General features: G+C 43.0%; 1 protein-coding gene across 1 annotated transcript; it reads right to left on the reverse strand.

Annotated features, from left to right (window-relative positions):
* Window positions 1–548: 548 nt before the first annotated feature.
* LOC106587044 (ankyrin repeat domain-containing protein 34B) lies at window positions 549–13,313 on the reverse strand. Its single transcript, XM_082969921.1, has 6 exons — window positions 13,056–13,313; window positions 5,195–5,490; window positions 4,629–4,866; window positions 3,884–4,314; window positions 3,828–3,838; window positions 549–3,662 (listed from the first exon to the last, which is right to left on the reverse strand). Exons 2-6 carry the CDS (start codon window positions 5,395–5,397, stop codon window positions 2,632–2,634), a joined length of 1,914 nt encoding a protein of 637 aa, XP_082826047.1. The 5' UTR covers window positions 5,398–5,490; window positions 13,056–13,313; the 3' UTR covers window positions 549–2,631.
* Between the last annotated feature and the right edge of the window lie 1,832 nt (window positions 13,314–15,145).

Genomic DNA, 15,145 nt, shown 5'->3' on the forward strand with positions numbered 1-15,145 from the left:
ATTACATGTTGTGTATTGAACCCTCTGTTACCCCCGTGTATTTGTGTGGAATTGTTTGTTTGTAGGTGCTTGTCTTCATTTTACCCATGTTCATTTTATTCTTGATGCCGATGGTTTTGCAATTAAACTGCTCCGGCTATTACCAAGTTCTGCTCTCCTGCGTCTGACTTCCCTGCCACCAGTTACGCACCCCTTACAGTATTTTTCAAATAATACACCATTATGCTCATAAATTGTATGACATGTCACCCTTGAGATTTCCTGTTTCAGCTCATTTACATTTGAGTAATTTAGCAGATGCTCTTATCCAGAGTGATTTACAGTTAGTGCATTCATCTAAATATAGCTAGATGTGACAACCAAATATCACAGTCGTAGTAAGTATATTGTTCCTCGATAAAGCAGAAATCAGCATCAGAGGGAAGCTAGTTCCACCATTGGGGTTCCAGGGTAGAGAAGAGCTTTGACTTGGCTGAGTGGGAGCTGACCTCCCTTAGAGGTAGGACAGCCAAGAAACCAGAGATGGCAGAACAGAATGCTCGGGGAGGATGTAGGGTTTGAGCATAGCCTGAAGGTAGGGAGACTCAGTTCCCCTTGCTGCTCCATAGGCAAGCACCATGGTCTTGTAGTGGATGCGAGCTTTGACTTGAAGCCAATGGAGTTTACAGAGGAGCGGGGTGACATTGGAAAACAAGGGAAGGTTGTACACCAGATGGGCTGCAACGTTGTGGATAAGTTGGAAGGGATTTGAAGGCACAAGTGGGGAGCCCAGCCAACAGAGCGTTGCAGTAGTCCAGATGGGATATGATGAATTGGATTAGAACCTGCAACACTTCTTGTGTGATGAAAGGTCGTACTCTATGGATGTTGTAGAGCATGAACCTGCAGGAGCGAGTCACTGTTTTGATGTTTGCAAAGAACGGCAGGGTGTTGCCAAGGTTCTTAGCACTCTGGGAGGGGGAAACCAAGGAGTTGTCGACCGCGATGGAGAAGTCTTGGAATGGGCAGGCCTTCCCCGGGAGAAAGAGCACTCCATATTGTCGAGGTTGAGCTTGAGGTGGTGGGCTGACATCCAAGCTGAGATATTGTCCAGGTTTCAAACAATGAAGGGAGAGGAAAATAAGGTGATGCTACAGTAATTAGAGACCTAGCCGTCTTCTGGTAGATGGAAAGGCTTTCCCAAAAACCTTCTCAGTTAAATGTTAACTAGCTACAAAGTAGCCTATGCCTACCTGGCAGAATGATGTCATGATTATTTGTATCAATCCAATGGCCATTTGTTTTGCAAACTCCATCATGTGCTACAGACCAAACAACAGTGCTAGTTGCTTGCACACTTGAATTAAAGGTTAACTAGGACCCTTAACAGTGGTCTCTTGATGTGGTTTAAGCATTGTTATGTCCTTACAACATCAAATTGTGTTGTTTTTCTATTAAGAAAGTGTGACTTTGAAAGCAAAAACTGAACAAATAATGTGAATTCTGTTTCAATAGTAGGGCTACTTGCACAGTACAGCTTGGGTTGGACTGACTGTGAAAGACCAATATAGGATTGATAATATTTAAGGGTCCAGGGTGTATGCTACTGTCTCGTAGATTTTTTTTTACACAGGGCACCTTTCATTTGCCGGTCGGGCTGTTTGGGACATTTTGGGCAAAATTAGAGTATACCCACTTCTCCAGGCACCACTACACCACTGATGGAGCCCAGTGACTCTGTGTATAGAGAAAAGGGCCGTAAAGCAGTTTATTAGCAGTGAAGGAGCACAACAGAACAAGCGAAAGGCAATACAACAACTATCTCGTCAAATGGTATACAAAACAGCAGTGTTGAATAAATACTCAGCAAATATAATGCTCTGACGTTCTTACTAATCACTTTGTGTTCAAGAATCTTGATTGTCTTATTTACATTTTTTGGTGTTCGTTTTTCCCACTGACACATTAATATTTTCCTTAGTGACTTAGATCTTCCACAGTCAGAGGAGTTAGCCTGAGTCCCAGATGTGTTTGTGCTGTGTTGCCAATCCATTGCTTTCAGTCTGTCATTGATTTAGTCAGAGAATGACTCACTCCCCCTTCCCTTTGAAGAGTAAATTCTTCTGTCCTTATAGGATTCAAGGCCTCAGATTCCTTCATCCCAGTTCATCCCATGTTTTAAAAGCATCTCTGTCTGTTGTTAGATGTCCTGAGGAGGAGTACCATGAGATTTCTGCTCTCAGACTTCAAACAGATATAAGTGTATCAATTGATCAAAGAAGAGCTGTTGTGTTACCGATGGTTCTGATGCGCCGATCGTAATTCCTCTATTCCTTCCTGAGCTTGATGGAATTGCAAGTCTGGTTGTCAAAGGAAGTGTAATTAAGCACACTGAAAAAGCTGGGATGAGCAATAATACACTTCTGGTAAGAAGGCACAAGTTCTTTGTTAACAATGTTATGGTCACACAGCAGCAACAGCGCTTGACATAGGAAGCGAAGCACACAGTAGTCAGACACACAAAGAAAATGCAGCGTTCTAGTCTGGTCCCAAAACTGTTTGTGCAGTTTTACCAAGGCGTAACAATGACTATAGGCCTGGGGTTTGCAAGACGACATGAACAGACCTGGGACCGAGCTAGCATCGTTCGTATTAGTGGCTGAAGAGCTCCTCGAAGTTGACAAGCTGTTTAATCTGCTCAGTCTGCATGGAGTGTCTTCTCAGCAATGTCTTAAACTTCAGATCCCTGTGGAAGGAAGGTGCGCAGGGGACGAGAGGCTTTGACCCCGGCCCTGCTGCAACACCCCCGTTCAGATTCAGTGCTTTGGTGCTCCCACTCAGGCTGGGGCAGGTTGAGGTGGGGCTGACCCCGATGTCGGGTATGGGTGCGTGGGGGTTAAGAGGAGGCAGGTATCCCGGCCGGGTGTGGGAGATGTGATCCAGGAGCAGGGCCCCCGAGCCTCTTCTCTCCAGGTTTGCGGGTCCCCTCCTCTGGGCAGTGGTCTCCAGGGATTCCCTGGAGCTTGACAGTGTGGATGACCGGCTGGTGACTAGCTTACGCGTCTCAGTTTCCCCTATACCACACCCTATGCCTTTGTAGAATTCATTACACTCTGGGTGGCTGCTGTGGCCAAACTGGGGCAGCTGGGAGTCAGAGCTATAGTGGTCCATGCCGATGTTGCGGCGGCGGACTACATTCCTTAGGCTGGACACGGCCAGGTTAGGGAGGCAACAGTCTAGGGAGGTTTTGTCCACTGGGAGGACTGGTTCATGGCCACCAGAGGGACAGTTGGGGCAGCCTCCTCCGTCCCCCCTGTGCAAGAGGTTGGGATGGGAAGAAGCTGCAGCACTGTCGTAAGACATCTTCCTACTCAGGCCTCTCCTTCGTCCTCTGCCGCCTCCCTCGCTCCCAGCCACCTGAGATACAAAAAATATACGGAAAAATGTATTATGATGGGCTAAGGGCTCCAGGGCCCTTAGCAGCCCCGTGGCATCTTTGGCGTCGATGCTCTGATGACGGGCGAGGGTCGGATGTACCCCGGGCCCTGCCCTTCTGGACCCAGAGAAGGCCAAGCTGTTGACCCAGAAGGAGAGCTCCTCCTCTGGGGTGATGTCCAGCAGCTCCTCGGTCAGGCTGAAACAACCCACACACATACAAAAAAATACACATTTGGTTGGAGAGGCTGGAGCAATTGGCAGTTACTAGTGCAGCGCCATGTTAGCAGTTTAGGGGTTAAGTGCCTTCAAGGGCACATTATCAGGGGTTCAAATCCCATGTCTGTCAGGAAAAAAATAGGTTCAGAGTGGGCAGCAACCAGAGGGTTGCTGGCATCAGTGTCACTCTGAACCTATTTTTTTCCTGACAGACATGGGATTTGAACCCCTGCTTCTCTTGGCTACCTACCTAGAGGCCTTGCTCTGCTGCAGCAGTAGGGATGGAGGGATCTTCAGCCAGGGCTCCGAGTGGAGCCGCTGTACATGGAGCAGCTTCACCACCCCAGGACTGGGGCCCCGTAACAGGCTAGGGTCCCTGGTTGGGGAGCCCGGCTGAGAAGAACCAGAACCATTAGAACCAGAGATGGTGGTTCCCCTTCCACCACCCTGGTGGTGGTGCTCCATGAGGCCCAAGAGGGGGCTCCCTGGCTGGGGGGAGGCAATGGCGGGGGAGCCCTGTGGAGGGGTGCGGAGCTGTATGTCTGAGGGGGACATGCAGCAGGTGGCCAAGCCAGGGGTGCAGTGCATGCGCTCTTCCAGGTCGGTTGGTGGAGGCACGTTCAAGTACTGCTTGGTCAACTGGCATCCCGAAGGTAGCTTGTCTGTGGTGATGATAATGACCTGTAATATAATATAAATAATATAAAACATAATAAAATATAATATATGCTATTTAGCAGACGCTTTAATCCAAAAGTGACTTATAGTAGAGCATGCAAACAGTTGGCCCCAGCGTAGGGTTGCAAAAATTCAGCAACTTTCTCAAAATTCCCAGGTTTTCCAGAAATCCTGGTCGGAATACTCCAGCAATTATAAGTTCATAAGCACAAAATCTGGAATCCTCCAACCAGAATTTCTGGAAAACTTAGGAATTTGGGGAAAATTACCAGGATTTTGCAAACCTACCCAAGCGGGAATCAAACCCACATCCCCACCTCCTTGCCCTTGGCCTTGCAGGCATCCAGTAGGACTCTCAGGGCCTCCTTGTCCCTTGCATTGACAGCATAGACCAAAGCTGAGGAGCCAGAGTGGTCGTTCAGACTGGGGTCGGCTCCACTCCCCAGCAGCAGAGTGAGGACGTCCACTTCAGCCTGCTCCAGACATGCATGCATCAGGGCCGTCTTACCGGCCTTATCCTGGATGTTTGGGTCAGCACCACTCTCCAGCAAGTACCTGTGGGGGGACATGGATGACACGTTAATAAATACTCTGTGGATCAATAAAATCCTGAAGAAGAGGTAAAGTGTATTTTTACTTGGCAACTCTATGGTAGGGCAGGGGTGGCCAATATTATTCATGGAGGGCAGGTGTTGGTGCAGGATTTGGTCTTCAATGTATTATTTTAGCCAGGTGTGTAATTGTTTTGGCTAGAGTGAAAGTCTGTACACACACTGGCTCATTGGGGATACAATTGAGCTACCCCTGCTCTGTGGTGTTTACTTCCTACTCCTTAACACTAACCCAACCCATACGAGGTGTCATGGACTAGTAACTTACTTACCGAACCATCTTGTGTTTGGGCACGCTCTGTGCGTCTGTGTGGCGTGTCCGGCACGCCACCATGAGGGGCGTCTCACCTCGCTCGTTGCTCTCGTTGATGTAAGCCCCTCCCTCCAGCAGCAGGCGTGTCAGACGCAGTCGACTCAGGAACACGGCCTTGAGTAGAGAGTTCCCATCCGTACGCACCTCCGTCGCGTCCTCCATGCCAGGATCAAAGGTATAGTGGCTCTCTAATGCAGGTACTGGTACTGTGTCTTATAGAGTCATTATTGGTGTAGAGGCAAGTCTGTCAATGCCCTGTGGAATGTCAGATGGACAGAAAAGCAGAATTAAAATAGAAAGGTCATGCTAATGCAGGTAGTGTTACTGTGGTTTAAAGGGTAATCTGTGAGATTCTAGATGTAACTTTGTCATGGCCCTGTGGGAACATATATAGACTGATGTGTTCATAGAAATATAATTACTAGAGTATTACTAGAGTAGATTATATAAGGATTCCCCATTCAAGTCAGTGTGCTGTGATGGGTAGACCGGTGGCCATATTGAGTGTACCTATAACTGAGGGGGTCTGAGTTTTTGTTTCCGCTGCTTGAATGTGTTGATGTGATGGCTCTTTTAGATTTTCTAAAGTTTGAGGATAGATTATGGTAATATTATGAAGTCATAGATTATGGAACCATCTTGGACCACACAGTATTTCCTGCTCCTAACACCTAGGATATCTTCCCTTTATTCTCAGAGAAAGTGAGGCCTAAGGAGGACCATGGAGACGGTCTATATCCCAAATGGCACCCTGTATAGGGAGCTGTCACACCCTGATCTGTTTCACCTGTCTTGTGCTTGTCTCCACCCCCCACCAGGTGTCCCCTATTATTTTTACCCATTACCCATGTGTATTTATACCTGCTTTTTTGTCTGTTGCCAGTTCGTCTTGTTTTGTCAGCTCTTACCAGCATGTTTTCCGTTTCTCCAGTTCCGTAGTTTTTTTCCCCCTACTTGAATTCTAGTCTTCCCTGTTCCAACTTCTCTGCCTGTCCTGACCCTGAGCCTGCCTGCCTGCCACTCTGTCCCTGATTGCCTGCCCTCAACCTGCCCTTTGCCTGCCCCTTTGTTTATAATAAATATTCTGAGTACAGAACAATCCACCTCCTGTGTCTGCATCTGGGTCATATCCTGAGTCGTGATAGGAATAGGGTGTCATTTGGGACACAGACATGCTTAATTTCAAGGTGTGATGATATTTTAATAGTTCTTAAATCAGAGGTTATGTAATAAAACACCCACTTAGTCATCAAGTGATGCATTTACTTCTGTGGTTCTGTACTAATCCTTGTCCTTGTTGAGGGGCTCTGTGTATGTGTTTTGTGCCTAACCTTGTCCTTGGTACGTGGACGTCAAGCATACATTCAACATACAGACGCAGTATGTTACACAACTCTCTCTCACACACACGCCTCTCTCCCTCCAGACAGCTTGAGTACATACAAAGGGACATCTCGCTCTTCAAGACATGTACTGTAAAGGAAGAAAACTTAGTCCTCTCTGACCCTCTGCTCCTAGAGTGACTGTATGACGGTATGCAGGACTAAATTCTATTGTTTGCTTAACCTAGTGTTTTTGTTGCTGCCATCCAACAGACTTTTATAGAGAGAGAGAGACAGAGAAAAATATTGTTTGTGTGCGTATTCATCATCGCTGTGTGTGTTTGGTAATTTCAAAAGGTAAGATATGCGTAGGAAGGTGGATAACATGAGGCATTCTGAAAGCTATGCCGCTTTCAAATAACCAGAGTCCAATCCATTCAGCTGCCTTTTGTATTGGAGGGGTAAGGGTCTGCTTCAATAGTCTGCTGCAGTAACCAGTATCACTGTATTGGGATAGTTCCAAGTAGATGGTTTGTAGATAATTAGTAGATGTTCGAAAACTGTCAACAGCATTTTAACTAACCATCCACTAACCCTAGCCCTAACCTTAACACTTATCCCAACCTTAACATTAACCCTTACTCTAAAGCTAATCCTAACCCTAACCACATACTTTAGCAACAGATAGTCTGAAATGCTGGTCTACAGATCAAACTATCCAAATAAAGTGTAACCCAGTAACAGAGTGAGAGGCAGTACTATTGTAAACATAAAAAAAATATATATATATTTTTTTCTTTCACTCTGATTTTTAAGGGGGTGTTGCAGCACCCTCAGCACCCCTAATTCCCGTGGCTATGGTGAGAGTATAGGGGAACTAATAGTGAATTAAGATTGTGATAGAAAAATGTCAGCTCTAAGGACCAAGGACTTTAGTGTTTAATGACCAAAAGGATTGTCCTTTTATTTCATACAATGTCATGTGATTTATAGTCAACCCCAAAAATGTGTGGTTTTAAATTGTTCCCCTCAAGCCGCTGACCAAATTGATTATATGATAACCTTTCTAAAGTCTATGCAATAGATTGTTTGCAGGCTGATAAACATCTATGCTTTATCTATGGATAAAGCAATGTTAACTTCCCTGGGCTAGGTCCCACCCTAGTCAACAGCCAGTGGAATCGCGTGGCGCGAAATACAAATACCTGAAAAATGCTATAACTTCAATTTCTCAAACATATGACTATTTTACACCATTTTAAAGACACGACTCTCGTTAATCTAACCACATTGTACGATTTCAAAAAGACTTCACAGCGAAAGCAAAACATTAGATTATGTTAGGAGAGTACCCTGCCAAAAATAATCACACAGCCATTTTCAAAGCAAGCATATATGTCACAAAAACCAAAACCACAGCTAAATGCAGCACTAACCTTTGATGATCTTCATCAGATGACACCCCTAGGACATTATGTTATACAATACATGCATGTTTTGTTCAATCAAGTTCATATTCATAGCAAAAAACAGCTTTTTACATTAGCATGTGATGTTCAGAACTAGCATACCCACTGCAAACTTCCGGGGAATTTACTAAATTACCCATGATTAACGTTCACAAAATACATAACAATTATTTTAAGAATTATAGATACAGAACTCCTTTATGCAATCGCGTTGTCAGATTTTAAGGCGAAAGCACATTTTGCAATATTCTGAGTACATAGCCCGGCCATCACGGCTAGCTATTTTGACACCCACCAAGTTTGGCCCTCACCAAACTCAGAATTACTATTAGAAAAATTGGATTACCTTTGCTGTTCTTCGTCAGAATGCACTCCCAGGACTTCTACTTCAACAACAAATGTTGTTTTGGTTCCAAGTAATCCATAGTTATATCCAAATACCTCCGTTTTGTTTGTGCGTTCAGGTCACTATCCGAAGGGTGACACGCGAGCGCATTTCGTGACAAAAAAAATCAAAATATTCCATTACCGTACTTTGAAGCATGTCAAACGCTGTTTAAAATCAATTTTTATGCAATTTTTCTTGTAAAATAGCAATAATATTCAAACCGGGCGACGTTGTATTCATTCAAAGGCTGAAAGAAAAGAATTGAGAATTCTCATGAACGCGCAGCTCCAGTGTCACTGTCCCCAGGCTGACCACTCACAAATTCTCCTGCTGTTCTTTGCCCAGAGACAGCAGACACCCCATTACACTTTCTGGCGCCTTCTGAGAGCCAATGGAAGCCTTAGAAAATGTCATGTTACAGCAGAGATGCTGTATTTTCGATAGAGATGCAACTGAAGGACAACAAATTGTCAGACAGGGCACTTCCTGTATGGAATCTTCTCAGGTTTTGACCTGCCATATGAGTTCTGTTATACTCACAGACACCATTCAAACAGTTTTAGAAACTTTAGAGTGTTTTCTATCCAAATCTACTAATTATATGCATATTCTCGTTTCTGGGCAAGAGTAGTAACCAGTTTAAATCGGGTACGTTTTTTTATCCGGCCGTGCAAATACTGCCCCCTAGCCCCAACAGGTTAACACAAAATGTAATGTTCACATGCTCATTGACTATCAAACAACAAAATAAAATGGCCTATAGGGAGGTCAGAGACCTGGCAGTGTGGTGCCACGACAACAACCTCTCCCTCAACATGATCAAGACAAAGGAGATGACCGTGGACTACAGGAAAAGGAGGGCTGAGCACGCCCCCATTCACATCGATGGGGCTGTAGTGAAGCAGGTTGAGAGCTTCAAGTTCCTTGGTGTCCACATCCCCAACAAACTATCATGGTCCAAACACATCAAGACAGTCGTGAAGCTGGCACGACAACGCATATTCCCCCTCAGGAGAATGAAAAGATTTGGCTTGGGTCCTCAGATCCTCAAAAAGTTCTACAGCTGCACCATCGAGAGCATCTTGACTTGAGAGGAAGGCCCTAAAAATGGTTAAAGACTCCAGCCACCCTAGTGATAGACTGTTCTCTCTGCTACCGCACAGCAGGCGGTACAGGAGCGTCAAATCTATGTCCAAAAGGCTCTTTAACAGCTTCTACAAACAAGTCATAAGAATGGCTACCCGGACTATTTGCATTGACCCCCCCACCCCCTTTTTTTTACGCTGTTGCTACTCGCTGTTTATTATCTTTACCACTTGATGTATTCGGTGCTTGTGACAAATAAAATCAGAAAAGTTGAGGTTGACTTTAGAGTGCACAGAGAGAGAGAGCGTGGCACAAAATATTGCATGTGAGATTACAGATACTTTTGAAAAACTAGATGATTAGTTCTAGGATTACTTTTAAATTCAGAAAGAATTTTTGCCCAAAAATACATGACACCTTTCTGTTTTCTCAATGACATTCAATTCACCATAAAAAAAGGTGCAAGTTTAAGTTTGTTCCACCTGAGCGAGTCTGACCACAAGTCAGAGACCACTGATGATACACCAAATGCGTTTAATGGATGCTTTTAGTCTTCTTCTAATGCCTCTTAAGGGGAAAGTAATCAGAAAGTAACCCGATTCGTTACTGAGTTTGGGTAATCCAAAATGTACCGATTCCCATTTTGAACAGGTAACTAGTAACTAACAGGTTACATTTAGAAAGTAACCTACCCAACCCTTACACACTCAGGTTATACAACGACGTACAACACATTTGATACAATGACATTTTGTGATACAACATCTCTGTTGTAAATGTTTGCCAACATAACTTTAAGAAAACCATTGTGCAGTTTCTTCTCAACACTTGTGTAATTATTGTTGTGCAAAAATACTCTGTTATATCACAACTGTTGTGCCAAATACATTCTACATCAGTACACCATGAGTGTATACAGGGCCAGAGAGCGTGGCTGCATGTGTTTGCAGACAGGAGGAGGTGTCTGCTCTCCACAGTCAGGGCATGTCCCAAATGCACCCTATTCCCTATAGCCCAGGGCCCTGGTCAAAAGTTGTGGACTATATAGGAAATTGGATGCCATTTTGGATACAACCTCTGAGGGAGCAGGACTTGTGATGAGGGCTCTCTCTGTAGGGTGGCATTTAAACCTCAGTCAGCACTTTGCTTTGAGAGCCCGGCCCTGCCCTTCAAACTGCCTGAGTACAGAGAGAATACCTGATGAGACAGTTTGAGTCCCAAATAGCATCCTATTCCCTATATAGTGCACAACTTTTGACCAGGTCCTATAGGGCTCTGGTCAAACGTAGTGCACTATGAAGAGAATAGGGTGTCATTTGGGACGCACACAGTCCTCTGTGGCATGGGGAAAAAATAACTATTTCCAACCGTTTTGGTTTGAGAGTGAGTTAATTATTATATATTAGTTATATTATTAATGAATTCCATTTCCAAAGTACACTTTGGCAATATGCACATTGCTAAGTCATACGTCACAGAACCAAGGTTGGGGTTAAATGCGCTTACATTTTCAAAATTAATTCAAACATTCAATTCATGAATTAGAAGTCATCCATTAGGGATTAGGCCTACTTGTATAATTGATTAGAATTATGGATTACTTTTAATTCATGAACTGAACATTTTAATTAATTTCCAAAATGAAAACGCATTTGACCCCAACCCTGATCCATGTTGTTGAAAGAAGGTTCTTGTCATAAAATTGAAATGAAATCAGATTGGAAATATGTCAAGTTAAATGTGAAAATTATTAGCTCAATTAAAATGCTATCATCACGTTTCTGAGAAATGTAATGTCTTAAAAGTACATTCTAATTAATTTAAATGAAATTGTAGAATGTTTTCCATGCATGTTTGTTTGATACCAGGATACCTTTAAATTCAGTCTTGGAGATGGAAAGTGTGTGTGGGTGTCCATGCACCTGTGTGTGTGTGCACCTCTGTGTGTGTGCGCATGAGTGAGTGAGTGAGTGAGTGAGTGAGTGAGTGAGTGAGTGAGTGAGTGAGTGAGTGAGTGAGTGAGTGAGTGAGTGAGTGAGTGAGTGAGTGATCAGGTCACACCCATCACAACTAGCATAATGTTTTATTTATGTGATATGCAATTTTCAGAGTGTAGGGCTGGCTGACCTTGTCTTATTCAGCATGTACACACAAACACATACCTACATGTGTACAAGTACACACACAACACCAGAACTACAGATGGACAACAGAACACAACGTAGCTTACATTCATTTGAGATTGTTTATCAAAAGAATGTCTTTGAAGAAGCTTAGCTGGCTTAATGGCGTATTCAGTGGGATAAAATAAATACCTCACTCCTGCTTTGCTCTTTACACACACACACACACACACACACACACACACACACACACACACACACACACACACACACACACACACACACACACACACACACACACACACACACACACACACACACACACACACACACACACACGCACACACACTACATTACAGTAGGGTAACAGTGTCACAGTCAAAGAAATAACCAGGTGGCTGGTTCTTACTGTATGTATAGAAATAATACAAATATTGAAATTTGATGATGATGGTAGAAAAGCACTCTCTGAATGAGACTCACCTGAACACTAGGGAAGATACATTTCATCCCTAGATGCTGCACGGCTGAGATTATCCTGTACAATAATCTGAGTAATGTTATATATGTGTTTAAAAAAAAAAATTACAATAAGGTTCTAATTAGGGTTACTGTGTATGTTTCTTATGTTTCTTAGTTGAACATTTAAATATTGGCTACATTGGTACTTTAATATGCCTCAATGCAATCATACAACAGATATCTACTAGACCATTTAAAGTTAATCGGTTTTCTACTCTACAGTTCAATCTCCCCTCCAAAAGACTGATAGCAACTTCAAGTGGGGATTTTTGTGTGTATTTGCTTAGCTAGGTGTGTGTATGTGTTTGCACTGAATTTTTTAATTTGCATATAGAAAGGTGGTTATTGTAAACAATATGTTCCCATAATGACCAGAAACGTTATTAGAAAGCAATCATAGAACGTGGTTGGGAGATGTTGTAGAGTCTACTACTCTCTACTATACTTTCCCATGATTACATTTGATTTGTGCATTAGTAATTTTGACTAAAGTAATACTTAGAGGGATGCCCATATATCTCACACAGATTTTCCAGGAAATGCTTTACACAATTCAGCGTAGTGAACTATCAGCTCACAAACAACAGACATTGGTAGAATTTATAAGCAACAAATTATACAATGATGCTGGATGAGTGAGTTTTAAAAAGCTTCATGACAGAGAAAATGTTAATCCTATGTAAACAACAATCTATTATTTTTCACTATCACACATAAGACTTACATGCTCATTACTATTTTCATTTAAATAATTGTGTGAAACGTATTTTTTCTGTCACTGAACTCACCCTCATAACACTTTCCAGTTATTCGTGATCGTTCTCAGTCCTGTCTTAATTTTTTTGTTTGATCTTTAAACACATGTATTCACAGCATATACATTATAAGTTATTTCAACTGAATGACTTACCTTGAGTTATGTGGTCATGAACTCCTCAAATCAGCTGTGATTCTCTTGTTTTTTTATATCCTGGTCGAACAGTTGATAATTCACCAAAAGATGCCCACTGAGGAATGAAAGAGGGAAGAAGGGAGAAAAGGATAGCGATATAATGTTACGACCTATAAGAGCAATACCTAGTCAGTTGTACAACTGAAATGTGTCTTCTGCATTTAACCCAAACCCTCTGAATCAGAGAGGTGCAGGGGGCTGACATAATTGACATCCACAGTGCACAGGGAACCTTGCTCAGGGGCAGAATGACAGATTTTTACCTTGTCAGCTCGGTGATTCGATCCAGCAAACTTTTGGTTACTGGACCAGTGCTCCAACCACTAGGCTACCTGCTGAAGTGTTGTAGCCTGTGATTGAAAGGCCCTTTGAGTAAGAGAAAGAGAAAATAGGACAACTATAGTAAAGAGAGAGAGAGAGAGAACATAAAAGCAGGTGTGACAGTTGTAATGGCTAGCTAGAGAGAGAAAGATTTACTTTAAAATGTAAGAGAGACAGGGAGGGAAGGAGAAGAGAGAGTGTGACACAGGGATGTAGAGCAAAGAGTGTGGTGACTGGAGAGGAGGAGAATGTTGGTAGAGAGCCAGAGAGGAAAGTTAATAATAGGGCATGACGGTCTCTGCAAATTAAATACACAGGAGACAGACAGCCAATGAGAACTCATTCTATTATTCCCATTCTGATGGTGCAGAACATGGGTCTGTGGTAGATGTTATGCACAGGCAGAAAGGCACAAATCCATTTTCTGTCTTTGTTGTATTAAAAAATGGTGTTTGTGAGTGTGAGAGAGAGTGTGTGCGTCTGTTTGTGTGCGTGGGTGCACACGTGTGTGGCAGTATGTCATAACCCTTGTTTGAGTATCCCAGGTATTGAACTGTCTGTTTAAGTCTTCATAGATCTGTGTGATGACTCGGCAGACAGACAGTGTCAGATCCTGACACTCTCATGGCTGAGGTAATGAAGGCAGCCTTTTGAACAACTCTAAAACAAACACTGTTTAAGTGTCAGCACAGCATTCAGCCTGCGTAGACAGGAAGACAACAATAGGACCCTTTATAGCTAGCCCTATGTCAAAGAATCAAAATAATCAAACTTTTTATAGTCCCGTACCCCTTCAAACATTCAACCTCCAGCTGCGTACCCCCTCTAGCACCAGGGTCAGCGCACTCTCAAATGTTGTTTTTTGCCATCATTGTACGCGTGCAACACACACACACAATACATTTTCTAAACATAAGAATGAGTGTGAGTTGTCGTCACAACCTGGCTCATGGGAAGTGACAAAGAGCTCTTATAGGACCAGGGCACAAATAATAATAATCAATAATTTTTCTCTTTATTTAGCCATATAAAACCTTATTTGTTAATCAAAAATTGTGAATAACTCACCACAGGTTAATGAGAAGGGTGTGCTGGAAAGGATGCACATAACTCTGCAATGTTGGGTTGTACTGGAGAGAGTCTCAGTCTTAAATCATTTTCCACACACAGTCTCTGCCTGTATTTAGTTTTCATGCTAGTGAAGGCCGAGAATCCACTCTCACATAGGTACGTGTTTGCAAAGGGCATCAATGTCTTAAAACTTCTTAGGGCTAGGCCCCTTTTTTCTCCATTTCCACGTTTCCCCAAAGTAAACTGGCTGTTGCTCAGGCCCTGAAGCCAGGATATGCATCAAATTGGTACCATTGGAAAGAAAACACTTTGAAGTTTGTAGGAATGTTTGAGAATATACCACAATAGATATGGTAGGAGAAAATCCAAAGAAAAACCAACACAATTATTTTTTTGAGAGACCATACTCTTAGAAATGCAAGTAAAAGGTCATATTGAAAATTAGCTCCCTGGATGCAATTCCTATTGCTTCCACAGGGTGTCAGCGGTCTATCTTCAAGGTTGTAACTTAAAAAACAAATAAGAAATATCAGTTTTAGTAAAGGGACACAGTCTTGGAAATTCGTGTTAGCGCACGCCATGAAGATAGGATGCACCTGCTAAAATCGGTTTCCTGTTGAACATACTTCTTTCCGTAAGAAATAATATAGTTTGAT

Source organism: Salmo salar, chromosome 26 (assembly GCF_965601325.2).
Source record: "Salmo salar chromosome 26, fSalSal1, whole genome shotgun sequence".
In the NCBI taxonomy this organism is placed as follows: domain Eukaryota; kingdom Metazoa; phylum Chordata; class Actinopteri; order Salmoniformes; family Salmonidae; genus Salmo; species Salmo salar.